The sequence below is a fragment of the Rattus norvegicus genome, chromosome 3, assembly GCF_021556685.1.
Source record: "Rattus norvegicus strain SHRSP/BbbUtx chromosome 3, alternate assembly SHRSP_T2T, whole genome shotgun sequence".
In the NCBI taxonomy this organism is placed as follows: Eukaryota; Metazoa; Chordata; class Mammalia; order Rodentia; family Muridae; genus Rattus; species Rattus norvegicus.
Genome location: NC_141536.1, coordinates 17,303,492 through 17,329,186, shown reverse-complemented (window position 1 = coordinate 17,329,186; position 25,695 = coordinate 17,303,492). Strand labels below are relative to the sequence as shown.

At 42.7% G+C, this 25,695-nt stretch overlaps 1 protein-coding gene across 6 annotated transcripts; it reads left to right on the top strand.

The window, feature by feature from the left end:
• Positions 1-6,068: 6,068 nt before the first annotated feature.
• C5l1 (complement C5 like 1) lies at positions 6,069-24,617 on the top strand. Of its 6 annotated transcripts, none has more exons than XM_087652998.1 (9): positions 6,211-6,347; positions 8,784-8,976; positions 12,295-12,457; positions 17,684-17,775; positions 20,018-20,100; positions 20,388-20,450; positions 20,746-20,808; positions 21,169-21,354; positions 24,038-24,350. In XM_087652998.1, exons 3-9 carry the CDS (start codon positions 12,398-12,400, stop codon positions 24,049-24,051), a joined length of 561 nt encoding a protein of 186 aa, XP_087509124.1. In that variant the 5' UTR covers positions 6,211-6,347; positions 8,784-8,976; positions 12,295-12,397; the 3' UTR covers positions 24,052-24,350.
• The last annotated feature ends 1,078 nt before the right edge of the window (positions 24,618-25,695 follow it).

Sequence of the window (25,695 nt, the reverse complement as noted above, 5' to 3'; positions counted from 1 at the left end):
GGGGTCTCTCTCACAACACTCATTTTCCTCTGCTTTCATGCTGACCTATTTTTCTCCTTCATATGGATGTAGAACTAAGCTTCTGGGTCTAGCACGGTGAAAACCTGGGTTGTACCTCCAGCCTTAGAGACGTCAGAAGAGAGAGTCCGTTGGCTGGTTATCATGAATATCAGCAGTCTTAGCACACTGAGAGAACCCCAACAAGAGTACGCAAAAGAGAGGGCAGCCCACATTTCATGTAAATTCATTCCGTGATGCGAACTTGTTTGGTTGGTTGGTTTGGTTTGGTTTACATCTAAATGACAATATCAGTATTAGCTGGGAAGGTGTGAAGGCCACATGGCTGGGACTTTTCTCCGGGGTTGGAAGATGGGCAGGGGCACAGTGATGCATGTAGTTCTCTCTAGATCTTTTGTCCAAACCCTAGCAAGGCTTTTGAGGCTGTTCTCACTCGATCCTATTTCATAGTCCACACCAATCACTGCATGCATCTCCTTTAAAAGAGAATTGGAGGAACTTGTCAGGCAGACAGATGCCCAGCTTCTACTATTGCCATTACTGTGACTTCCTAGTGTGACTTTAAAAATTTTCTGAATTATGGCTGTATTTTGAAATAAAGGTTGTGGGGTTGGGGATTTAGCTCAGTGGTAGAGCGCTTGCCTAGGAAGCGCAAGGCCCTGGGTTCGGTCCCCAGCTCCGAAAAAAAGAACCAAAAAAAAAAAAAAAAAAAGGTTGTTCTGTTGGTTGGAGATTTAATACGTTCATTTAGGGCATTTTGTCTGTCTATCTATCTATCTATCTATCTATCTATCTATCTATCTATCCTTTTTTTTTTTTTTTGAGACAGGGTTTCTTTGTGTAGCCCTAGCTGTCCCGGAACTAGCTATGTAGACGAGTCTAGCCTGAAACTCACAGAGATCCGCTTGTCTCTGCCTCCTGAGTGCTGGGTTTAAAGGGGTGCGCCACCACCCAGCTATGTAGTTGACCAAACACAACCTCTTCTCTCCTTCCCCATTTCCTGCCCTGTTCCCTATCACACTTTTCCTTTCAAAATTAACGTCTTGTTTTGTTTTTTCCTGCATCCCACTGAGTTGATCAAGTGCTGTCGGTATGTGTGTGGGCATACGGTTGCCTCCTGGAGCATGGGTAGCCTCTCGGGGGCCTCGCCCATGAGGAAAGTTGAGTCTCCTAGCATCCATTGGTTGCCGGCTCCTCTTCAGCTAGGCTTGAGACTCTGACTTCCCCATCCACGCTGGGATTTTTGTCTGACTCGCTCATTTATGCTTTTAACCCCCAAGTCTCATGGAGTAAGGTATAGTTTACAAAAAAAAAGGTTTTCCATGGTAAATATAAATCCTGTCTTAGGTGCTTGAGAATGTAGATTTGAGAAAATGATCTGATTCTAAACACAAATATCAGCTCGCCTGCCGCCATTTATGAAAGATCAAATTTCAGAGACTGCTTTTACTATCTTCCCCCAATTAACCCAGCAGGGGCCAGTTCTAGTGTGGCACCACGCCATGTTACCTCTAGCTATCCTCTAGCCCTGGCAGTCTCGCCATCCCCATTGCTAGCCGCCCTCCCCCGACTGTCTAGCCGGGAACTCTCTGGTCCCAGCAACCCGGTAAAATCAGGATTCCAGAAGTCCCAACAGCAGCTGGTCCCCGAGGCTCTGTGACCCCACTCTAGCTCTCAGCCGATGCTCTGTTTACATTCCCAGCATCGCCCCCTAATAGTCATGGTATAAATTCCCAACAACCTGTTAAAATCAAGACTCCACAAGCTGTAATTTAGCAATCAGATTTATACGTTAAGGTCTCAATTCACAATACATCCACACAATAAACTCACAACCAATTGATAAAGATATAAACCGCCCACCTAAATAAGATAAGTTGACCTATAGAAATCCATCCCTCAAATACTCATAACTACCTATGACCATTTAGGGCTACACGGATCTGGGTCCTCCTTCTTGCCTCCATCTTGGTTCTTCTCTCTTTCCTCTTCTTTCCCGCCTTATAAAAACTTTGTTCCCGCCTAACTTTTCACTGTCCAATCATGGGCCTTGACCTAACTTGTACCAGCCCTCACCTGCATATAGACATCAACCTACACGATTGCGGTGTTTAAGAGAAAAGCCCAGGAAATCAAGTGAAGGGTTGTTAGTATTAATGTATTGTGGAACCAAAGGAAAATTCCACAAGCTACACCCCTCCCCTAAGAAAAATTCACCTGCCGGGAAATTCCACCAGTTATACCTCCACCACCCATTTGTGGTTTTATGACCTAGTTACACCCTGTCCTCGTGGTAGTCACATGACCGACAGGACTGGAAGGGACTTTCTACCACCCAAAACCACAGCATTGCTCCAGGCACAAAGGACAATGTGACCATGACGTGGACCAATAAAGTTAAAGAGCAAATGGTTCCAACCAATCCTTGCGTGCCTCGATGTACCCATCCCCATTCCTGTGGCTTTTGTGGTTCTTGTGCTTAAAAGTAGCATGTATCTGTAGAACGGGGTTCTTCGCCGCCTTCTCCCGCTTGAAGGCTGAGGAACCCCAACACGCCGAAATTAATAAACCTCTTGCTGATTGCATCGGATCTCGGCTCTGGTGGTCTTTGGGGACGAGCGGATCTTTGGTGGTGGTCCTTTGGGTCCAACAGTATCCTGCTCAAATGCATTCAGTTGGATATGACCACTTAATGAATGTGGATAGAGAATAGGTCACCGCACTCCAACGTTGGAAAGTGAGGCCTATAACGGAGATGTGAATTTGGTTGTCATCCGTAGAGAAATCACAGTATAGGTGATTTTATTGCTCCAAAGGTTCTACTGACATCTAGTGGGTGGAGGCCAGGTTTGCCCAGCAAGCTGCTGTGCCCAGGATAGTTGACCATAGCAAAAACCCCACCCATCAATCATTCAGCTACCCTGTAGGAGTGCTGATGTCCAGAAACATTAACATTAGCTGCTAAGCTGTTTTTCTTCTATTTGTCACAGGTTGAAAGAAAGAACTTTGTAAGTTGCAACATTTGAGAATGCTAAAGGTCTGTGTACTAAGTTACACAAGCACTGGGAACAGTGTGAAACTTGACCTGAGGACCCGTTTGGGCTCCCAGTGTTTGCCCCTGAGTTTGCTTCACTCCTAGTGATAATGTGGGTCCACGTACAAACATGAACACATAACCAGCGGTGTAAATGATCCCTCCGTGGCTAACAGCTTGAGACCAGCACATCACAGACACCTTTGAAGGAAGCCTCACGTTGTGTTTTTTAACTTACCCGGTTTGACTTTTGCCCAAATGATGGCAAAATCCCTCTGTTTAAATTCATCAGGGTTGGGGATTTAGCTCAGTGGTAGAGCGCTTGCCTAGCAAGCACAAGGCCCTGGGTTCAATCCCCAGCTCCGAAAAAAGAATAGGAAAAAAAAATTAGATTCATCTTTCACAACCCAGCGGAACCCTTTTACAGACGTTTTTATGAGAGAATGCGCTGGGCGGTCAAGACAAAGTTTCTCGGTTTACATTACTTCGGGGACGCGTGTTAAGAGACGCCTTCGGAGAAATTTGCACATCAAGTCCTGCTTTTTCTTCCTTTATCCTTTAGCTGGGTGCCTTGGTGGCTGCCAGGGAAGAATCCAGCTTTTTAACTGGTGTGGCCCCTGATAGGTTGACCAGGCTTTGGTGAATAGTCCCATACCCAGCCATATATGGACAGCACAAATTAGACCCAGCATGATATATGTAATGCATATGTAATACATAAAAAATAGGGACATGCAGTAGAGAATAGGGGACCTGTTGGGGGGACTGGAAGGGAGGAGTGTGGTATAAAAATAGTTGAACTACACATTATTTACATGTATAAATTCCTAAGGAATACATTTTTAGAAATGCGTTTTAAAATGGTTGGTAAACAGGACCTTAGGAATGCAAACTAAATAGTGCTGACACAGCATTGACAAGCCATGGCAGTTTCTGTAAATACATTTAGAGACATTTGTTTTCCTGCAAATAGCGAACGTCTAGGGAGATAGAGAGAATGATAATAAAGAAGTCTATAACTAAAACTATTTCTCCTGAATATAAAACGTTATGAAAATAAACTTAATTGAAAAAAATCTTAAAGGTAAAATTTTATTCACATAGACATTGACTTACAAATACATTTGCCCGTGATTTTATTCATGTATGAATGACTAGAGTCGGTTGCTGCAGGAGTCTGCCTCTGGTTCTTACATGAAAGCTGTGTATGTCCCACTGAAAGGTGTGCGGTTTTTTTTTTTAAACAAAGCACGTTGCATCTGAATGAGTGCCAATTCCCAGTGTGTGGATGTGGGAGTGTGTGCATTTCCTGCTAAATACTAAACTTTTGGGTGACTTAGAGTGTAGTGCCAGCATCCTCAAGGTGACATGGTCAGCGCATTGTCCCTTCTCTGGGCTGGCAGACTGAGCAAGCATTCCTTGTCCCTCTCTGAAAGATGTCGGATTATTCATAGACTGTATATAGGCGTCCAAGACCAAGGATGCCATCACTCGGGTGTTCTCTAAGAGGGATTGCCTTGGCAGCCTTGTCCGATTCAGACCCATCCTCAAATCATGTTGGCATGAAAATAAATACAGGTAGGTTTCCGTCAACATCAGAAGCAAGTAGAAGCCATCAGGTATTATTAAGGTGTGGTAGTTTGAATATGTTTGATCTCTGGGAAGTGGCACTATTAGGAGGTGTGAACTTATAAGAGGTGGAGCCTTGGTAAAGGAAGTGTGTCACTCTGGGGGTGGGCTTTGAGACCCTCCTCCTAGTTGCCTGGAAATCAGTCTTCTCCTGTCTGCCTTTGGATCAAGGTGTAGAACTATTGGCTCTTCCAGTCCCACATCTGCCTGGATGCTATCATGCTTCCCGTCATGAAGATAATGGGCTGAACCTCAGAACCTGTAAAGCAGCCCAATTAAGTTTGCCTGTGTAAGAGTTGCCTTGGTCATGGTGTCTGTTCACAGCAGTAAAACCCAAACTAAGACATAAAGTTTGAAGCTGCAGCATCAAATCTAACGCTTACATGTTAAAGGCTTCTTTGCCAGCTGATGTGTGTAGCAACAAGTTTGGAATTCTGGTTTCTATAAAAACACAGAAATATAAGAATGTGTTTTCATTTTAATCCCAGATGTGGGGATTCGGGGCTGCTTCAGGCTGTCCACAGCATCGGACTATCATTTTGCATCACTCTCTACTAGAAGCATGTTTTTGCCAGCTGCAGATAGTATCAGCAATTGTGTGACATTTGGAATTCTGGGAAATTTCCAGAGATACATAAATGCAAGGATCCCAAGAGATACGTGGGCGGCTGCTGGTCCTTTAGGGAGGTTAGTTGCATTCTGTGAGTAGCCATGGTCAAAGAAGAAACTAAAGGAAAGAAATTCTAGTTGCTCTCTCCCCTCACTCCTTGTACCTCTTCTATGTAGTGTTAGTGGGTGGGACCAGGAATGGGGGCGGAATAAAGGGTGGGAAAAAGAAGAGTCTACAAAGTAGCAAAAACCCGCTACAGATGAGGCTTCATGGGAGCAGCTGGATCCTCAGTGCTCTGACCTATCAACGGGTGATTCCATTATGGGGTCATAATTTGATGGCCTTATTGGAAGGTGGTAAGGACTTAAGAGATGGACTTATTTATAGAAGTAGATGACCAGAGACATGCCTTCGAAAGGTATCTTGTGTCTGATCCTTGCCCGTCATCGGCTCTCCTGTCAGTTACGAGGTGAGGGTGCTCTGAGGTGAGGATGCTCCCATGCATGCTGCTCACTGTTCTGTATGACTCACGATGTCTGGGCCAGAAGCAATGAGGACAACTTGTCATGGGCTGAGACCTCAGACACCATGAGTAAAATAATTATCTTCTCTTTTAAATTGTCTCAGGTATTTGTCACAGGTGTGCTGAACAAGGCCAGAGCATCAGAGCAAATGACCAGGAGAGAAAGCCAAAGGCACTCTAGGCCGAGCCTGTCTTCAAAGGGCCAGGCTCCCTTGGTTGAGTCCTTATTTCGCACTAATTAAAGTAAGTGCCCTGGTGCAAATTGCTACACAATACCTTCTGCCTGTGTTCCCAGGCTTGAAATGGCTGTTTCTGTTCTGATTTCAGTTGTCTTTATGTAGCGATCCCCTTTCCTTGTGTTAATAATTAACATGACCTAGTTGATCCCCAAACTTCATGTTCACTTTACTTAAACGGAAAGTAACTTCGAAGAAGTGACATATTATGGTTTTGGTACCGTTTCAAGCCCTGGGCTTTTGGGGAACACTTCTGTTTTTGATCTTCCTTGAGCCAAGTTGGGAACAGGAACAAACGTAAGTAAAGCAAAGCATCTTTGATGTATGGCGTGTGCAAGCTGTGATGACCGATAAGTGCGTTCTATCCTCAGACTGTGAGAATCTGACCATTTTGGCTCCTTTGAGACGCCCGGTGTGCAAGCTCATCTGAATGAGAAAGTCCTGCCTAGTTAGAGTCAGTGAGTGACTGCCTGTAAGGAGGAGAGAGCAATTACAGTACTAGCCAACAAAAACTTAAGTAAAGGCTACACACACACACACACACACACACACACACACACACACACACACACTGTGGGGTTTTTTTTCCTTTTGTTCATTTATCTTTGGTTCTTAGTTTCTTTGTGTTTTTTGATACAGTTATGCCACAGTTACTTGGGGATCAGTTTTTTTGTTTTTGTTTTTGTTTTTGTTTTTGTTTTTTTTTTAAAGTTTATTTGACATTCAAAAAATTTTAAAAAACCTTTTGATCATAATGTTTTACCTTCCCCAATTCCTCCTACATGCTCCCCGTCTAACTTTATGTCTTCTTTCTCACTTCAAAAACAAACAAGCAAACAAGCAGTATCTAGGAAACTCAGGTCAGAACCTTGGTTCCCATGTTTCATGCAGAGAAATATTCTTAATTCTTTCTATGGAGTCAGTTGGCTCTTACTGGAAGGCAGCGCCTCGATTTTTAGGAAACAGTGACAGAGCTATCATGAACAGTGTGGGAATCAATCATTTGTGGATACATTGTTTCGTTCAATAACTGTTGGACACTTCCTATGTGGACGGCACTGACGGTGTGACAAGCTTTCATCTTTTTAAGTTATAAGTTGAAATATAACAGTATAGCTTGAAAATATTGTAATATTGGCGCTTGCCTGCAATAATTCTCAGGTTGGGTGATGGGCGCACCCCTATCTGTTGGGGCTCTTAAATGACTCTGTTGTCTGAGTCCTCTGGGGTTAATACATACTTCTCTTCTGCATAGTTTCTCTTCAGTTTTTACTATTCAGATTAGATGCTATCGTGATTTATTATTGTTATTGTTTTCTTAATAAGTTCCCACCTCATAAGATAATTAAGAAAACTGTACAATTTAAAATTTTGTGTTTCAAAACCAGGCATGGTTGGGTGTGGTGGCACATGCCTTTGATCCCAGCACTTTGGAGGCAGAGGCTAGAGGATCTCTTGTATCTTAGCCGGTCTCATTACTAGGCAGAGAAACTCTCTCCATGAAAGCAACAACAGAAAATGTGTTTCAAAGCTGGCCTTCAAATAGTTTTGTTTTGTTTCGTTTTGGTATAAATTCCATGCAAAAGGAAACTGAAGAGTCAATGTAGGCTTATAACCTTGACCCTAATTATAAACATAGAAACTGGAGTAAAACCCTGCCCCATTTACTTATAAACCATCTGGCCTTGATCGAATTGCTTTTGCTCACATGTAGCTTAGGAATCAGTCGTGCCTGGGATGTCCCTGACTTTCTGTAGGCAGTGAAAGAGTTAAAGACTTGGTCACGTGATGAACTACTGCAGATTAGCTCACACCAGTACTCTGTTCATTGGTTTGCAGATAGACCCCTGGCTCATCTGTAGTGTAGATGTACCTTTACCCATCTCGAGAAGTAGCCTGCTAATGCTTTGTAGACATGCTCTTATTTAGCTCACCACAGAAAAAGGTGACAGAACAGGCTAACGGGGTAACCTCACTCAGCCACTGGAAGACAGAGCTGGTGTTCAATGACCAGTGCCCATTTCATATTTTTCTTCATTGAAGGACAATGACCCCACTTACATGTTCTAGTCAGCCTTGTTTTTGTGTGTTTTTATTTTTATGTCAGCATATGAAACGTTAATGCTTTATGGTCTTATATAGTCCTCTTCAGGTGGTGTAGAACAATGACCCACTGCAAACCAGAAGATTCCCTGCTCTGTTTTTCAGGACTTAGTTTCAAGTTATTCCTTCTCAGAAAATATGCTGAATTTGTCGTAGATCACAAAATGAGTGTGGTTTTCCAATCGTGACTATTAGAAAATGTATCTACAGTGAGATGACTATGAACAAGGGGTACAAGAATATGTCCCTCTCTTAGGGTTTCACTGCTGTGAACAGACACCATGACCAAGGCATCTCTTAAAAGGACAGCATTGAATTGGGGCTGGCTTACATGTTCAGAGGTTCAGCCCATTATCATCATGGAAGGAAAATTAGCAGCATCCAGGCAGACATGGTGCTCGAGAGGCTGAGAAGTTTACATCTTGTTCCAAAGGCAGACAAGACAAGACTGGTATCCCCAGGCAGCTAGGAAGAAGCTTACTAGCCCAGCTCAACAGTGACACACTTCCTCCACAAGGCCACACCCACTCCATCAAGGCCACACCTCCTAATAGTGCCACTCCCTGTGGATCAAGTTTATTCAAACCACCACAGTTGCCGAAGCTACTAAGCCTTTTCCTGTTTCAGCAGATATATCATTTCAACCCCAATTGTCTTCCGAGTTGGAGCTCCTGAAAATGTTACAGTCCAAGCCTATGGCTACACCGAGGCATTTGACACAACCATCTCTGTGAAAAGCTATCCTAATAAAAATGTTAATTACTCTTCGGGCACTGTTGAATTATCACCAGAAAATAAATTCCAAAACTCTGCTATCTTAACAGTAAGTATTTGTCCTTCTTTTGAAAATATAAATATAAAATTCTTTTTGGTAAAGTATTTATAATTTTGAATATTGATAGCATAGAGATCTGATCATTTGTATCAGTCTATCTACCATTGTGTGATTATTACATGACTATCCCTGATAACAATATGAGTTTATCGAAATTCCTTTTTCATATATTCATTGAATGATTTATTTATTTTTATTTTATGTGCATTAGTGGTTTGCCTGCATGTATGTTTGTATGAAGTTGTCAGATGTTCTGGAACTGGAGTTATAGACTGTTATAAGCTGCCATGTAGATCTTGGGAATTGAACCTGGGTCCTTAACCCCTGAGTCCTTCAGCCCCTGCCCAAATTCCTTTTTTAAACAGATCTATCTATCTATCTATCTATCTATCTATCTATCTATCTATCTATCTATTTATGTGGATGTGCCTCCATGAGTTTATGTGCACCATGTGCATTCAGGTGTCAACAAAGATCAGAAAGGGTCAGATCTCCTGGCCCTGGAGATGTAGGTGCTTGGAACAGAACCCTAGTGCAAGAGCAGGGAGTGCTCTTAGCCACTGAGCCATCTCCACAGGCCCTGACTTAAAGGCTATTCTAAACAGACTTTTGTTTCCTTTTCAAGTAACACATCCAAATGTTAAACAGTTTTGATTAAAAAATAAAATTGTATTGATGTGGAAACATTTGGAGATGATTTAAAAATAGTTTTGTCTACAAAGTTATCACTAAAACAGGAAAGAAACAAACATGCCTACTTTAAGCATTTGCCCAAACTTCAGTAGTAGTCGCATGCATTGTGTCCCAAACTAATAAAATCATGTTTTCCTTTTTTCTTTAAACAATGCATGACTTCCTTCCCCTTTCTAGTGATAATGGGGCACTGTGCGTGGGACCCGGGTCTCAGGTTAGGTCAGAGCTCTAGCACTGAGCTACGGCTGCAGCCCCCAGTGAAATGATTGTTCTGCAGGGAACAGCTCTCACTGGCAGTCATGAGAGAAACAGCAAGTTTAAGCTAATGACATTTTCTTTCATTACATCATTTCCAGGCAGAGGATATAGCTCAGTGGTTGAGCACTCGCCTGGCATACCCAAGGCCCTGGGTTCAAATCCCAGGGCAATGAAGAGTCATTTTAATACATTTGTTTGGAAAAGTACTTGCAACCCGTCTTATTAAACATTCTGATAACAGAAAACCGTAAAAATGGGAGGATGTCAGCTTTAGAAGAGGCTTTGTGGCTCCACCGAAACTGATGTTTCTCCACAGTGAGACTCATAAGGACAGCAACAGCGAAATTGCTATAAAGGCCCTAAAGCTAGTACCAATTTTTCTAATATTTTAAGTTCTCATGGTTTTATTTTGATTTTTAAAAATCTTCAAGTTAAATTGTTTTCTTTATTTGTCTGTTTGCATGTGTGCCTGCATGAGTTTGTGTGCACCATGTACATGCTGGTCCTATATGCTAGAAAGGTCAGTCAGATCCCCTGGAAACAGGAGTCACAGGTGGTTGGGAGCCGTCTAATGTGGAAACTGGGAAAGAAAACCTCAGGTCCTACACAAGAGCAGTAAGCACTCCTAACCACTGAGCCACCCCTCTAGTCCTTGTTCTAGTTTTTAATATCTAATAATCATAGGAGTAGACTTCTGCTTAATTTAAATATATATAATATGTATATATAGTTCAAATTCAAAATGATTTTTCATTTCATTGTAAATAAAAGAATGTTAATGCAGTGAATCTTCCATATATTTTAATCTTTGAAAATCATATATATATATATATATATATGTTTGAGGATGTGTGGGGTGTGTGTGAGGTGCGTATAATATAAACTATGACTCATAGTTGAGAAACGTTGCTTGAAATAAATTCTAACCAGGCATAGGAATTTTTCCATTAATGCTGTTGAGAGTAAGTGCAAAAAAAACGTTCCAATTACTAGATCTATAAAAATGTAAAGTTCACCCCCCCAACTATTACTTTCTCTAGACACTCTATTATGAGGCGTAGAGGCCACTAGCCACATTTGCCTTCAGATTAAAATCAATTAAATGCCCCTGATGTAATACTCCAATTCCTCAATGGCATTGGCCATGTTATATATGCTAGAGTAGCCATGTGTGACAACTGGCTGCCATATTGGACAGCACAGCAACAGGACATGCCTGCCATTTTTCCCTGCCTCCTTTCTTCCCATCCCTTCCCACCTCTCTCTCCTCCAGATCCACGCCTCCTTCGTTTCCCTTCAGAGAAATGTAGGCTTCTTAGGAACATCCACGGAACATGGTATAACACGATACAATGAGACTCAATGCAAGCCCTCAGATACCAAGGCTGGGAGAGGAACCCAGTGGGAGGAAAGGGGTCCCAAGAGCAAAGAAAAGAGTCAGAGACACACCCCGCTCTGACGGTTAGGCATCCCAGGCAAACACCAAGCCAACATCGTGATAGAAGCTGTAGTTCATTTTTTTATAATACATTCCAGTGCAAAAAAAATCTATAGATTTTTACTGTTTCAAATTTTTGTAATAATCACATAGCAGTTGATTGCAGTATTTACCACGTTTCCAAACCCTAAATTATCGTAAGAATACTGGATTATTTACGGTCATGTATTCAATCCCCAAAGCATGGCATATAAAGGTGGTGAGGTGATCGCATGGAATGCATGTATCTGGACTGTGGTTGCGGAAGCCAGTAGGGTAATGTCGAGTGTCCACGCCACTGACCAGGATATTATACAGGGGGAACGGAGAAACAAGACATCCAGAAGCCTATAGGTAGCCCTGGTTGTCCTGGAACTCACGCCGTAGACCAGGCTGGTCTAAAACTCACAGAGATCCACCTGCCTCTGCCTCCTGAGTTCTTGGATTGATGATGCACTGCGTCACACCTGGCTCATTGTTGTTAATTTTTTATTTCAAGTATACAGGTATTTTGCCAGCATGTATTTTTGGGTGCCATTGTGTGTAGTACCCACAGAGGCCAGAAGAGGGCATAGGATTGCCTGAAACTGGAGTCAGGGTGGTTTGTGTTACCATGTGTGTGCTGGGAACTGAACCTTTGTCTCCTGGAAGATCAACCGGTGCTTCTAAGTACTGCCATCTCTCCAGCTTTCCAACACTCAATACTCAATACTCAAGCTCAGCTTTGGTCTTAATGAGATTAGAATTTTTATTACTATTACATTTTATTATCATCATCATCATCATCATCATCATCATCATCATCATCATCATCATCATAGGTCAGCACACTTTACAGTCACACTTTCTCATTGGTGGATTTTGTTCTTGTCTTACAGATTCAGGCCCAAGAGTTGTCTGAAGAACAAAACTGGTTCTCAAATGTGTATTCGGAAGTCGTGTCAAAGCATTTTTCAAAATTAGAAATAATGCCAATCGTCTATGACAACAGCTCTCTCTTTGTTCACACTGACAAGCCTGTGTACACTCCAGAACAGCCTGGTAGGGTGTATGATGCTTGCTTCAGGGGAGAAAATTGACAGAAATATGTGTAACATCTGGAATTGAGTGGAAACAATTTCAACTTAAGAGAAACTCAAATCCCAGGATGTTTATACTCTCCAATAACATTTTCATTTTTAACTTATAGAGGAACTTCTAAGTAAATCACAAAATTAATGATCATTTAATCTGCCCTATTTAAAAAAATGTTTATCAAAAATACAGAAGACATAATTGCAAATACAACTTTGGCACTGGGAAATAGATGCACTTAAAATCTTGTTTATAAAACATTCTTGGGGGCTGGAGAGATGGCTCAGTGTTAAGCTCATTGACTGATCTTCCAGAGGTCCTGAGTTCAATTCCCAGCAACCACATGGTGGCTCACAACCATCTGTGATGGGATCTGATGACCTATTCTGGTGTGTCTGAAGACAGCTATAGTGTACTCATATATAATAAAATAAGCAAATCTTTAAAGGAAAATTCTCAGATTCAGTAGCCAGTCATGTTAGAAAAAAGAAATCTAAAAGAAGAGAGCTCTGTGTTTCGCAGGGATTAAAGTACATCTTAGGAGTGTCTAGATGCTGATTCTCTATGTTTACCCACCTAAGAAAGGATCCGTCAAGCATGGTCTCATATTTTCACTGTTTCTGTTAGAGGGGGAGCAGCAGAAGTCATGAACTTCATGACTGAGTTCTTTCCACCCACAGAACCGAAAATAAGACATAGAAAAATGTCAACATTGTTTATAAAATATTCTGCTTTTTTTCATCCGCCACTTGTCATCACTAGCTTCGAATCCACAGTTAGAGATGGATTTATGCAAGGTCCGCATGCAACTGGAGGAACCTAGGATGCTTCATTGGTGGCACTCTGTGTGAAGGACCAACAATGGCAGGCAGAACTGCCCTGTTTTGCTTTGTTCTGTCTTTTAACTTTGTACATAGTAGCTATCTCCTAATTTTGGTGGACGCTGATGATGTCAGTAGAGAGGTAGACTGGGGCTGTATGACAGCCACCACACCACTCAGCAAGAGCACAGGCTACACTGGCTGAGCAAGGAAAGACCTAGAAAGGGTGAGGATGTTGCCACCAGCTTAGCCAGAGTGTCATTGCCAGAATCACTGCTCTGACCCCAACAAGACAATTTGGTGTATGAGACCATAACTTCTGCCCATAAGAATATTCTAAAGTCCTTTATCCTATTGATGCATGTAATGTGAAGATACGTGAAGGATTAAAGCTTAAGCATCTTAGAATAAAGACTTAAGTCTTGGGGCTGGAGAGATGGCTTAAGAGCATGGTCTTCCAAAGGACCAGGGTTCAATTCCCAGCACCCACATGGCAGCCCACAACTGTCTGTAACTCCAGTTCCACGGGATCTGACACCTTCTCATAGACATGCATGTAGGCAAAACAGTAATGCACATAAAATAAAATTAATAAATTACTTAAAAAAAAGACTCAAGTCTCTAAGGCTTCCTTAAATAAAGGGCCTTAGAATATTCTTGAGAGTTCTTCCGTTCTGTAAGCCTATGTCCTGACCTCTTCCTCAGCTCCCTTATCTACTATGCCCACCTGACCCCTAACTGTGGACTCAAGTCAAACTGACCTCAGCTCAACTGCTTTTCCTACCGTTTTCTCATCCATATGGAAGTGGTGAAATGTGCTGTTACTTCTGCTTAGAACACTCTTATCCCTTTCTTTGCCTCCCGTAGGAGCCATCTTACAGACAGATCCCTGGGGTTGGGGATTTAGCTCAGTGGTAGAGCGCTTGCCTAGCAAGCGCAAGGCCCTGGGTTCGGTTCCCCGCTCGGAAAAAAAGAAAAAAAAACAGACAGATCCCTGCAGGACCCTGTACTTAGAGCTTGCCCGGCCACCCTCCACCCCACCCCACTCACATCTTCACACACTCTGTCACCCAGGGCCTCCTATATCCCAGGCAAGCACTCCATCTCTGAGGCTTGACTTGTTCAGCCCTCTCTTGTTCTCTCAAAAACATGTAGGCAGATGTAATAAACATGGACACTGTGAGCAGTGATGTGTGGTAGAAGAGCCACAGGCTTGAGAAGGAATGAGGAGAGAGATTAGGAATCATTCTAGCGATTCCTAATGCCAGGTTAGAAACTGCAAATAACTGGCATTGAAATAATGAGGGCAGTGTAAACATGTTCCTTCTTTTGTGCTGAGTCAAGTGGAAACTGTTTCTTTGTATCTGGAGTACCCTGGTGGAGACAATGTTCCCATGTTTACTAATCAGCTAAAATTTAAAGGTCAAGCTAACCCTGAACAGAGGAAGCCAGCACTGAGAGGAGACCACAGTTTGGAAATTCAGGACCTGTGATCTTAGCTTTGTCCACATGCTGCTAACAGTTCTTTCCTAATAACTAGACGGGGAAGGTGGATTTGTCCCCAGTCAGGAGGGGACATTTGAGATAGATAACATGGAAGGAAGGAGAGGACAGGATGTAGGGGACTTAACTGATCATAAATTTTACTTTGTTACCTTGGTAAAGTTTCATTGATGCTTCTTGGTAGAGTTTACCAAGTGCTGGCAAAGAGTGGAAACAGCGTTGGGCTTATGATACTATTTCTATTTGTGTGTGTGTGTGTGTGTGTGTGTGTGTGTGTGTGTGTGTGTGTGTGTGAAGACTTGGCTGTGAAATAGTTTGAGAACCCTTGAAGAATGAAATTGTGTCACTGTGTCCCCAAAGAGCTGAGTTAGAAATTCCACCATGTAGCTTTGTAGTTTAGGCAACCACATTATTGAGATTTCTGAGACATTCTGCCTTCTGGTCCACACTGTACCCTGAATTGTAGGTAGGGTGTTGTGTTTTAGATGTGCCATTTGGGACTGGGCATCCCATGGTCATGTAATCTCTGAGCAGCTGATATGCCAATATAGATGAGGGAAATTTTAAAAGGCCTCAATCCTAGACGAAGAGCTACAGCAGTCAGTCAATGGCTGATGAGACTCTCCCAAGTTGACAACACTAACCATAAACGTGTTCTGCTAACTTTGTGGAGGAACACTTACCAGCCCTCCAAATGAGCATTCTTGTATTAAAGAATTGTATTCGGGGCTGGAGAGATGGCTCAGTGGTTAAGAGCACTGACTGCTCTTCCAGAGGTCCTGAGTTCAAATCCCAGCAACCACATGGTGGCTCACAACCATCTGTAATGAGATCTGATACCCTCTTCTGGTGTGTCTGAACACAGCTACAGTGTACTCATATATAATAAATAAATACAAAAAAAAAAGAATTGTATTCAGTGAATTCCAATGCAATGTGGTAAACAACTAGACTTGTGAAAAAGTCTAGAGCCTTTTGTGTCCTGTCCACACAGAAGTCACCAAGCTGTTAAGCACCTCTACTCCCAGCCTTCTGAGTGGAAAACAGGTTATAAAGGCTCTCCCTTGGAAGACAACCCTGTGTGTTTAACATTCCTGGTTTCCCAAGTGCTTACCCATGAGCACAAAGAGCTACAGGTCTCCTGCAGAGACAGCCTTCTGTCCAAGAAAGATTAAGACAAAAAGTGGTTTTGGATAGTGTGTGTGTGTGTGTGTGTGTGTGTGTGTGTGTGTGTGTGTGTGTGTAAGTATAATAATAGGAAGGGGTAGAAATGGTGCAATTATACTATTCATGCTTGTAATTCCCCCAAAATCAGAATGTTAAGAAAATATTGAACACAATAAACAAAGACAAAGAAGATATGTTAAGGACTCAAATTCAAACTTGTAGAGATTAAAAACTATACTGTCCGAGATAAAAAAAATATGTCAACATTCCACTAATGCTTTTTTCCTGTGAACCTTTTTTTTTTCTTTTTTCTTTTTTTCGGAGCTGGGGACTGAACCCAGGGCCTTGTGCTTGCTAGGCAAGCGCTCTACCACTGAGCTAAATCCCCAACCCCTGTGAACCTACTTTTAAAATGCAAAAATAAGCAAGCAAATTTAAAAAACAAATAAGCTTTGATACACATACTAAATTTAAAAAGGAGAAGTCCTGGTAGGGTATTGGGGTGTGGCTCTAAGGTCAGAACATGGACGGCAGATGTAGGAGGGTTGTAAAGCACAGGCTAACCTGGGCTACGTAGCAAGTAAACGAAGGCTTAGTGATGTGCCTTCTGTGACAGAATGCTTGCCTAGTGTGGTCAAGGAGACTAGCAGTTCTGAGATGCTGCTACCGTTCTTTTAAAGAGGAGGGAGCAATCATAGGACCTAGTGCACAAATGAAACACAGTCACACGATCATGGTAATTTTGCAGGAAGAACTAATTTGGAGCCCTGTTAGTTTTCATAGTTGGGAGGGTGCATGCTATCTGAACCAAACTCCCAATTTCCCTTTAAACTCTTCAACCCTGAGGTAAGGTAGTATTGGATGCTTTCATATAACCCACAGGAGATCTCATTCTTTTGATATTATGAAACTCTGATAAATGGTGGCCTAATTGCAGATGCACGTCATTTTCTACCATATACATGTTCTCAGGAGGTTTTACATACGTATTTTTCATGCAGTAAACTATCTTATTCAGGAGAAGTAACTCATAAGGATTTGCTTTAAAAGGAAGGAACCTTTAGTAATGTATATGTTTACCAAACATTTTCCTTTAAATGTTTTTATCTATAGGTTATATAGCTTTTAACGAGATTTAGCTCATTAAAGATGTGTCTAAAAACATATATTGCTTTATGAACCCTTGAGAATGCCATCCAGTGTATTTTAGATCATTTTCACCCTGAGGGTGTTTGTTTCAAAAATTAGATGAGTCCTCGTTTAACAAGATGTCACTTATTCCTGCAGTGAAGGTTGCCGTCTACTCAGTGGATGATGACCTAGAGCCTGTCACCAGAACAACAGTCTTGACTTTCATAGTATTTACTTCTTCTCGATCACTCGGGACACTTTCCTCACAGATGTACGGACTGAGAAGAGCAGTTCTCAGGAGACAGCACTCTCTTGGAGGGCTGCCTGCCTTAAGAACTAACTCTTCATAAATGCTTGCCTGCAGTTCTGTGTTTCCATCCAGCATTGAAGCCACATGGCTCTCCTGTCCAGTGTGGGCTTCTTTCAACCCCAGCTTCCAGAATCGTGGGCTAAAATAAGTCTGTGTTCTTTAAAGCTTACCTGGCACCAGATACTCTTTTATAACAACAAAAAATAAACTAAGGCAGGGGTGGATTTTCATGTTGTCTGGTTTGGTTTTGTTTCCCCAAAGGACCCCGAAGGATCCGAAGTTGGCATAATAGGGGGAAGAAATGGCACGGGAATTGCCTCTTTTCCTGACTTCAAGATCCCTTCTAATCCTAAGTATGTAAAAGCGGTTGTTATTTTCTGACAAACACGCCTGAACTTGTGTTGACAGGCGGAGGTAATTCAGTGGTGCCACCTACTGCCGACAAAGGACAGCACAGACGCGAACACGGGAAACCTCCCTGAGTATTGTAGAAGTTAGGCCAATTCTTGACAAAACAAAAACGAATCCCAGATACTAGAGCACAGCGCCAGCATACCAGAAGTCTCAGCTACCCAGGACACTGAAGGAAGAGGATCGCTTGAATGTTTTACCAGCCAGTTAGGGAAGCATAGCAAAACCTTATTTCAATAAATGGACACACACACATATATGCATACATACATACATACATACATACATACATACATACATACATAGTTCCCAAATTTTCCCATTTGTTCTTTTCATAGAGACAACAGTGAAAGACAACAGAAAAAAGAATCTTTGCATAATGCTTTTTGATTTTCCAACAAAACCACCAAGAGCTGCCTCTAAAGGAACCTAACAGAGCTTATGTCTATAGGCCAGTGGGGGGTTGGTTACAGCCTAGCAGAAGAGCACCTTTCCTAGATGGTACAGAGATTTGGTTTAAGAAACGTGTGTGTGTGTGTGTGTGTGTGTGTGTGTGTGTGTGTGTGTGTGTGTGTGACTTTTGGATTTAAAACAGGAACTGATGAAATACATGTTTAATGAGCACCCCTGGTGTGTAAACCACAATAAGAGAGCAAGATCCCAAATAGAAATTAAGCACGCACGATCTCTGCTCTCAAGGAATGCAGAACAAGATGTCTAAGGCCAGGGCAGCAAGAAATACATGGCATAAACTTACAGCAGAACCGCCCCGCCTTACACTCACTTTTCTAGCCTCTCTAGGGGACTTTCTATTGAGTTCATTTTGAGAACATTTTTCCTACACACGTGGACTGAGGTTGGGAGATTAAAATAATCTGGACAATTTAAAATTATAGAATTTTCTTAACTCCCACAGATTCCCTACTGCAGAATTAGGTTTGTTATATAAATTACTACTCTTACTTCCTAGATATCTCCTCATGCCAGTCGTCTCATAGCGGATTATTGGAACCCATCATGACTACACTCTCCTGCTTTAGCAGCTTGGTACCTGTTGTCCTCTTTGCACAAAATGCACTGTCTCTTACACTGTTTCTCACAGTTCTCTTCCTCAGTATATGGGGAATCAATACTTTACACAGATCCATCCCTGGATGTGATGTAATATCCCCTTTACTCTCGACCTCTGAATCTTGTGTATGTTCTTTTTATCTCTGTCTCTGTGTGTCTCTGTCTCTCTGTCTCTGTCTCTGTCTCTCTGTCTCTGTCTCTCTGTCTCTCTGTCTCTCTGTCTCTCTGTCTCTCTCTCTCTCTCTCTCTCTCTCTCTCTCTCTCTCTCTCTCCCCTTACCCCTGTTCCTCCCCCACTAACACTAGACTGTAAACTCCCTAAGGGCAAGGTCTGCGTTGTTTATTTTACCTCAATAACTGGACATTATAAGGACTTGGTTAAACTCTTGTTGAACTGCTGATGAGGTAGCATTCCTCTCCTTTCCCAAGTGAGAGGCTGTAACATGTTTGACAAACATGCTGGGGAAAACCGTGTGACACCCTTGAGTTTCCTCTGAAAGTCTGTGGTCTTCCGTCTTCTGTGTATCTGATCTTCGTGAAATGCTCACTAAATAGTTCTGGTTGAAATTTGCTGGCCGAATTACTTTACTCTTTAAACAAGCCGTGCTTGGCTTCCAGATAGAATTTTGTTCATATGAGGTGTCAATTTCATCACTGACCTGCCATCTTTCTGGAGACATTATTATCAGGTTTTTTTTTTTTTTTTTACTATATTGTGAATTTAACTTATATGTTCTTGGATTAAGTAAATTCTGAATTGTCATCAGCTCTCAAAACAAAATTTCTGTATCAAAATAAAATAGGTATGAAAAGAGTACAAGATGAAAGACTGTTGCTAAGCAACCTCTGTTATCTTTGAAATGTTCAGTTATGTCTATTTATTATTTTAAAAGTCTTTCCTCCAAACTTTTACTTAGGGTGTGTATGTGTGTGTGTGTGAGTGTGTGTGTGTGTGTATGTGTGTATACGTGTACACATGTGCACGCATGGGCGCAAACACGCCTGCAACCATGTACATATATTCCCACCTTCCTAAGTAGAAACTATTAGATAGACTCTTGTTAACTAAAACTACCCGGTACCCTCTGTGATTTCAAACATTTGGCTTTCACAGACTTGGTAGGTGGACTATTAAGGCTAACTATAGAGAAGACGCTTCAACAACTGGAACTACGCACTTTGAAGTTCAAGGACATGGTAATCCTTGGCCATTCCAACTTATTTCTAGAGAGTTAGCCCCCCCCACACACACACACACAAACAATCCTTTTAGTAATGTAGGTTTACAAACCACCCCCAGGTGCAGATGGTGCACCCTGCTGGGGCGAGGGGAAGTGCTGGTTGGGTAGAAGGCTGGGCAGTTAATGGTTGTTACAGGTCGTTACAGGTTGTTTGAGGGTCATCGAAATGTAGAATAGAATACTGTCAAGGGACTGTTTTAGGAAGATTTGATATCTTCCCCTACTCCCTTCTCTCCCTCACAGAGAAAGCTTTCAAAATGGCTGTCATGCCCACAACCGATCTGCAACAGAAGATGGAAAAGCAAGGTACTCTGACGCTCAGGTGGCCCCGAGGAAGCCAGCCAGCCTTTGTAGATCCATGTTCTTGGTCATAGATGTGGTACAGTCCTCAGGGTAGCCTGGCTTCCTGTGACCTCTCTAGGCTTATGGCTTGAGGAAAAACAAGCAATTACAGATGGGTGAAGTAGTTACGTAGACAGATGATTAACTCTAAGTTGATCAGTGTTGAGAGTTGATCCTGGGGGGACAAGATGAATTTTTAAGCGATATAGCAACACTGTAACCCTAAACGCTCCTCCCCCATTCATTCTATCCCTCACAGATAAAGCACATGTCACGTGTCACCAGACAAGCGATTGTTTGGTGCAGAAAATAAATGAACAAGGTACCGTACAAGCTCAGTGAGGCCGTAAACCTCAGCGATTACAGCATTTGAGGACCAGGGAAAATAAGACATGGGGTTTCCCCAATTAAAATGCAGTGGGTGGGAAAAGGGCAGATGGCAGGGATTAATTCACCCCTCAAAAACATTCATGAAAGGGAATTCAAGGTTTTATTGGCCATAATCTTAAAATGAAACAGTTCTCTATTACTTTGACGCCTAAAACTAATCTGAAAGACTTGTTTTCCACAAATATATTTGGGGAGGGAGTCCTTTGGTGGCAGAGAAAATAGCCATAAGACTCTCAAGCCCGAGATGCCATGCATATTGGTGATAAGGACACGTGTGCTGCCACCATTTCAGCTTCTAAATACAAGCATCCAGTGATAAAGAAATGCTGTTACGATGGGGCCAGATACAATGAGCATGAGACCTGTGTGCAGCGAGCTGCCCGTGTGACTATAGGCCCAAACTGTGTCAAAGCCTTCAGTCTCTGCTGTGAAATAGCACACCAGATGACCTTTAAGCATATCCACATGTCAAGTCACCGTAAGTACAACATTTTCTATCAGAACCTTGCCAAACATGGGTAATTTCTAAGAAAAGCAGTTTTCTCCCCCGGCTCCCTGGCTATCTCTAAATTATTTTTTATTGGTTATTTTATTTATTTACATTTCAAATGCTATCTCCCTTCCCAGTTTCCCCTCCACAAAACCCCTAGCCCCTCCCCCATCCCCCATGTTTCTATGAGGGTGCTCCCCCACCCACCCACCCACTCCCACCTCAATGCCCTAGCATTCCCTACACTGGGTCATCGAGCCTCCACAGGACCAAGGGGCTCCCCTTCCATTGATGCCAGACAAGGCCATCCTCTGCTACATATGCTGCTGGAGCCATGGGTCCCTCCATGTGTACTCTTTGGTTGGCGGATTAGTCCCTGGGAGCTTTGGGGGGGGGGTCTGGTTGATTGATATTGTTGTTCTTCCTATGGGGTGTTCTAGCCAACCAGTGGACTGAGCGCAGGGACCCCAATGGAGGAGTTAGGGGAGGGACTGAAGGAGCTGGAGGAGTTTGCAACCCTGTAGGAAGAAAAGCAGTTTTCATGCCCTAGTTGCATCTGAGAGTTGAAAGGCAGATAACTTGTAACGCTCAGAAGAAAAGTCTTGTTTTCTTGGGAACTGGAAACACCGCAGCACCCAGCAGAGAACACTAGTCCAGAGCCAAGGCTCCATGAAACCATAGGCAGCTCATTATGCAGAAACTCAGAAGAGTGTTTATCCAGAGTCTCAGACAAGAACCTGAGGTTAAGTGTCTCGGGTTGGGCCTCCAGATGACAAAGGGAGATGATTCTGTCACCGTCACTAGAAGCTGAAATCTTCTTTCTGTGTCAGCCTTACTAGATGTTTCAAAATTAAGGAACTTTCTTAATGTTCCCAAAACTTTAACGATTCTCATTTATACACTGCCTTTGAGAAAACAAACAAGGGGAGCGACACAGTTCTGATTTTGCTCTCAGTTATTTTTTAATTATTTCTTTTATTTGTAATATATAATGTTATACAATGTTATATATTACATGTACATTCTGTACCTATTGTATATGTATATATTGTATGTATGTGTATATGTATATTATGTCTATGTTATATATTCTGTATGCATATATTATATAATACTATATATTGCATAATGTTATATGATATATAATCTAATCACATCATTTCCCCTTTCCTCTGCCTTCTCCCAAACTGCCCGTATATCCCTTTGCTCTCTTCCAAATTCATTGTTATTGCATTCATGTATGTGTGTGTGCATATACATATATATACATATATGCATATATACTCCTAATTATAACCTGCTTAGTTTGTATACTTGAATGTATGTTTCCAGAGCTGATCATTTGGCATTGACTAGCCAATTGGTATGTTCTGCCCTGGAGAAGACTGTTGCTCCTGCTACAGCATTCCCCTTTGTGTAGAGTTGAGGCCTCGTGGTCTTTCTAGCCCCTCCACTGTAGCCGGTCCACTGCTGTGTCCGTGTTCAGCCCACATGTGGTCAGCCCTCATGTTGGTGAGACTGTCTGAGATAGCTCCTGACATTACCGGGTGACAAAATTGCACAGCAGAACCCTTGACCCTCTGGCTCACAACTGCCTACGACTCCATCAGAGTAAACCCTCTTTTGGCCACTGAGAGGCCTGCTCATGTGTACATACCCACGCACAGACACCCAAACATAGGCATGATTGAAATAAAGTGAATCTTTAAAGTGAGAAGGAAAGGGTGCGTATAAGCATTTGGAGTATGGGAAATAGTAAGTGTTTTCCATAGAGCACTTCGTTTCTGACCTTTCACATAACCTGCTGTGTAAAGTATGATCTCAGAAGCACCGGTGAGGAGACCGAGGTTGGGAACTGCTGAAGCCGGTGGTATATCTATGTAACCTATTCTGCTCTGACCTACTGTGTGTCTATAGGTGGAACAGAGCAAACACGAATTGTTATAAAAAACGACTTAGGTAAATTTCCAGGTAACTGAACCGTAATTGATACCTTTAAGGCTCTCAGACTATGTAGACACACATATTCCAAGTACAGTTCTTAAGTTTGTCTGAGGGGAGTTTTGAAAGCCTGAGAAACAACACGCCAAACGGCTAAAACAACTAAGCCTTTTCTCCCAGCTGGGTGGGCATAACCCTTAACGGTGCCAGTATCAATACTAGCAAACCAGGTGACACTGTTTTATGAAATTGGAAATAATAAATAGTTACTGGATGATTCAGCTGACAGGAATAGCACCTATTGATCAACTATTTTTAGGAAATATTTGGAACACACTCTGGATTCACAGTAACCTCTTCCTATCATCCATTAGACTTCAGGGGCCTCAAAGTGACTTCAGCAAACGAGGTAACAGGTGTCAGATGCTCTTAAATTAAAACCCATGAGCATAATTAAGAAGTTGACATTGACCAGGGGGCACATGGGGGCAACTCTAGCTGAGACTCCTAGTGGGGAGGATTATGGTTCCTGAAGTGGACACTTCCTCTAGCCAGGCAGGACTCCCAGTGGAGGGATAAAGACAGCAACCCACCCACGCACAGAACCTTCGACCCAAACTGTGTCTGCCTACAAGACCTGCAGGACAAAGGTAGAGCAGAGACAGAGGGTACAGCCAATGAATGACTGCCCCAAATCAACACTATTAATGATACTCCGTTATGATTGCAGACAACAGAGCATAATTGTCCTCTGAGTGACTCCACCCAGCAGCCAATGGAAAGAGAGGCAGAGACCCACAGCCAAACATTAGGTGGAGCTTGAGGAGTCTTATGGAAGAATTGGGAGAAGCACTGAGGGACCTGAAGAGGACAGGGACTCCACAGGAAGACCAACAGAATCATCTAACCTGGACCCTTGGGGGTTCCCAGAGCCTGAGCCACCAACCAAAGAACAAGCACGGGCTGGACCTAGGCCCCCAGCACATGTGTAACGTACGAACAGCTTGGTCTTTATGCGGGTCCCCCAACAACTAACTGGAGAAGCTGTCCCTGAATCTGTCACCTGTCTGCCTGTGGATCCTATCCCCCTAAATGGTCCGCCTTGTCTGGCCTCAGTGGGAGAGGATGCACCTCGCCCTGCAGGACTTGACGTGTGTGGGGTAACACCCAGAGTGGGGATCCTGCTTCACAAAGGAGAAGGGGAGGGTGGAATGGGGGGAAGACTGCATGAGGAGGTACTGGGAGGAGAGGAAGGTTGTGGTTGGGATATAAAGTGAATAAACAAATTTGATTAAAAACAATATGGCATTGAACAAACATTTTATTGGCCTCTGTAGGTGAGGCTTAAGTCTAATCTTGTATTTATTTGCTGTTTCAAATTTTAATGCATGTTGACTTTCTTTTTTTAAACTTTTCATTGGAGCCAAGTAATAGCCCAGCAGAGGATTTATTTTCTTTAATTACTTTGTATGTATGTATGTATGTATGTATGTATGTATATATGTATGTATGTACACATATATATGTGCATGTGGCAGATGTATGTGTTCACATAGGTGAGTGCACATATTTACAGAGATGGAGTCCACATGTGGAGGCAAGAGGTCCATGTTGGGGTTCTTCCTCAATCCTTCCCCACTCCATTTTTTTTGACAGGATCTCTCATTGAACAAGGAGCTCCCTGATTTGGCTAGGCGACCAGGGACAGTGACCCAGGGATCTTACGTCTCCCCAGCCTCTCCCGTGCTGGGAATGCAGTGCTGCACTCACGTGACCGTTAGGAAAGCACTCAGGCCCTTATGCTTGCACAGCAAGCACTGTACTGACCGAGTGTCTCCCAACTACAGATTTTCTCTGACTTAAAAAGGCATTTTCAAGGAATTAGGGATTCCTCCTGTCGGTGCCCCATGCCTGCACTCACACGGTACCGAGAATCGAGCGAAAGTCTGCGGGATTAAAGAAACACACACACACAGGTTATTCGTGTCAAGACAGAAGAGGAAGGGCCTCCTGTAATTTTATTCACCAAAATATATACCCCAAGTAGACCAGGTAGAAAATATCTGGGAAGCACAGTGGAAACCCTGGCTCGAGACTTCGGTAACAAAAGACCAACTACGTGGTGACCTGAATAAACTAGGGAAATATCCAGGAAGACCAGCCTAAATCTCAAAGACAAAGACCGAGAAGACAAAAGTCAGAAACGAATTGACCACCACCCAGGTGTGTGTACCAGGCCAGACAGCTCTTTTGTTAGGAACAAAAGGCTTCCACATGCCTCAGCAGGGCTCAGCAGGGGTCAAACCCTGCAAGAGACCCAGAAGGGTCTTGTTCGGGCTGAAAGCATTCCGTGATTGTTATCTTCTTGTGCCTTAAATTCATGGGAGA

Excerpts from the sequence above, each read along its gene's own strand:
- C5l1 (XM_087652995.1), top strand. The coding sequence starts at position 6,259 with ATGGTTTTGGTACCGTTTCAAGCCCTGGGCTTTTGGGGAACACTTCTG. Across the intron at positions 8,977-17,683 it reads AAAACTCTGCTATCTTAACA|GACCCCGAAGGATCCGAAGT; the intron begins GTAAGTATTTGT and ends GTTTCCCCAAAG. Across the intron at positions 20,451-20,745 it reads ACAGAAGATGGAAAAGCAAG|ATAAAGCACATGTCACGTGT; the intron begins GTACTCTGACGC and ends TATCCCTCACAG.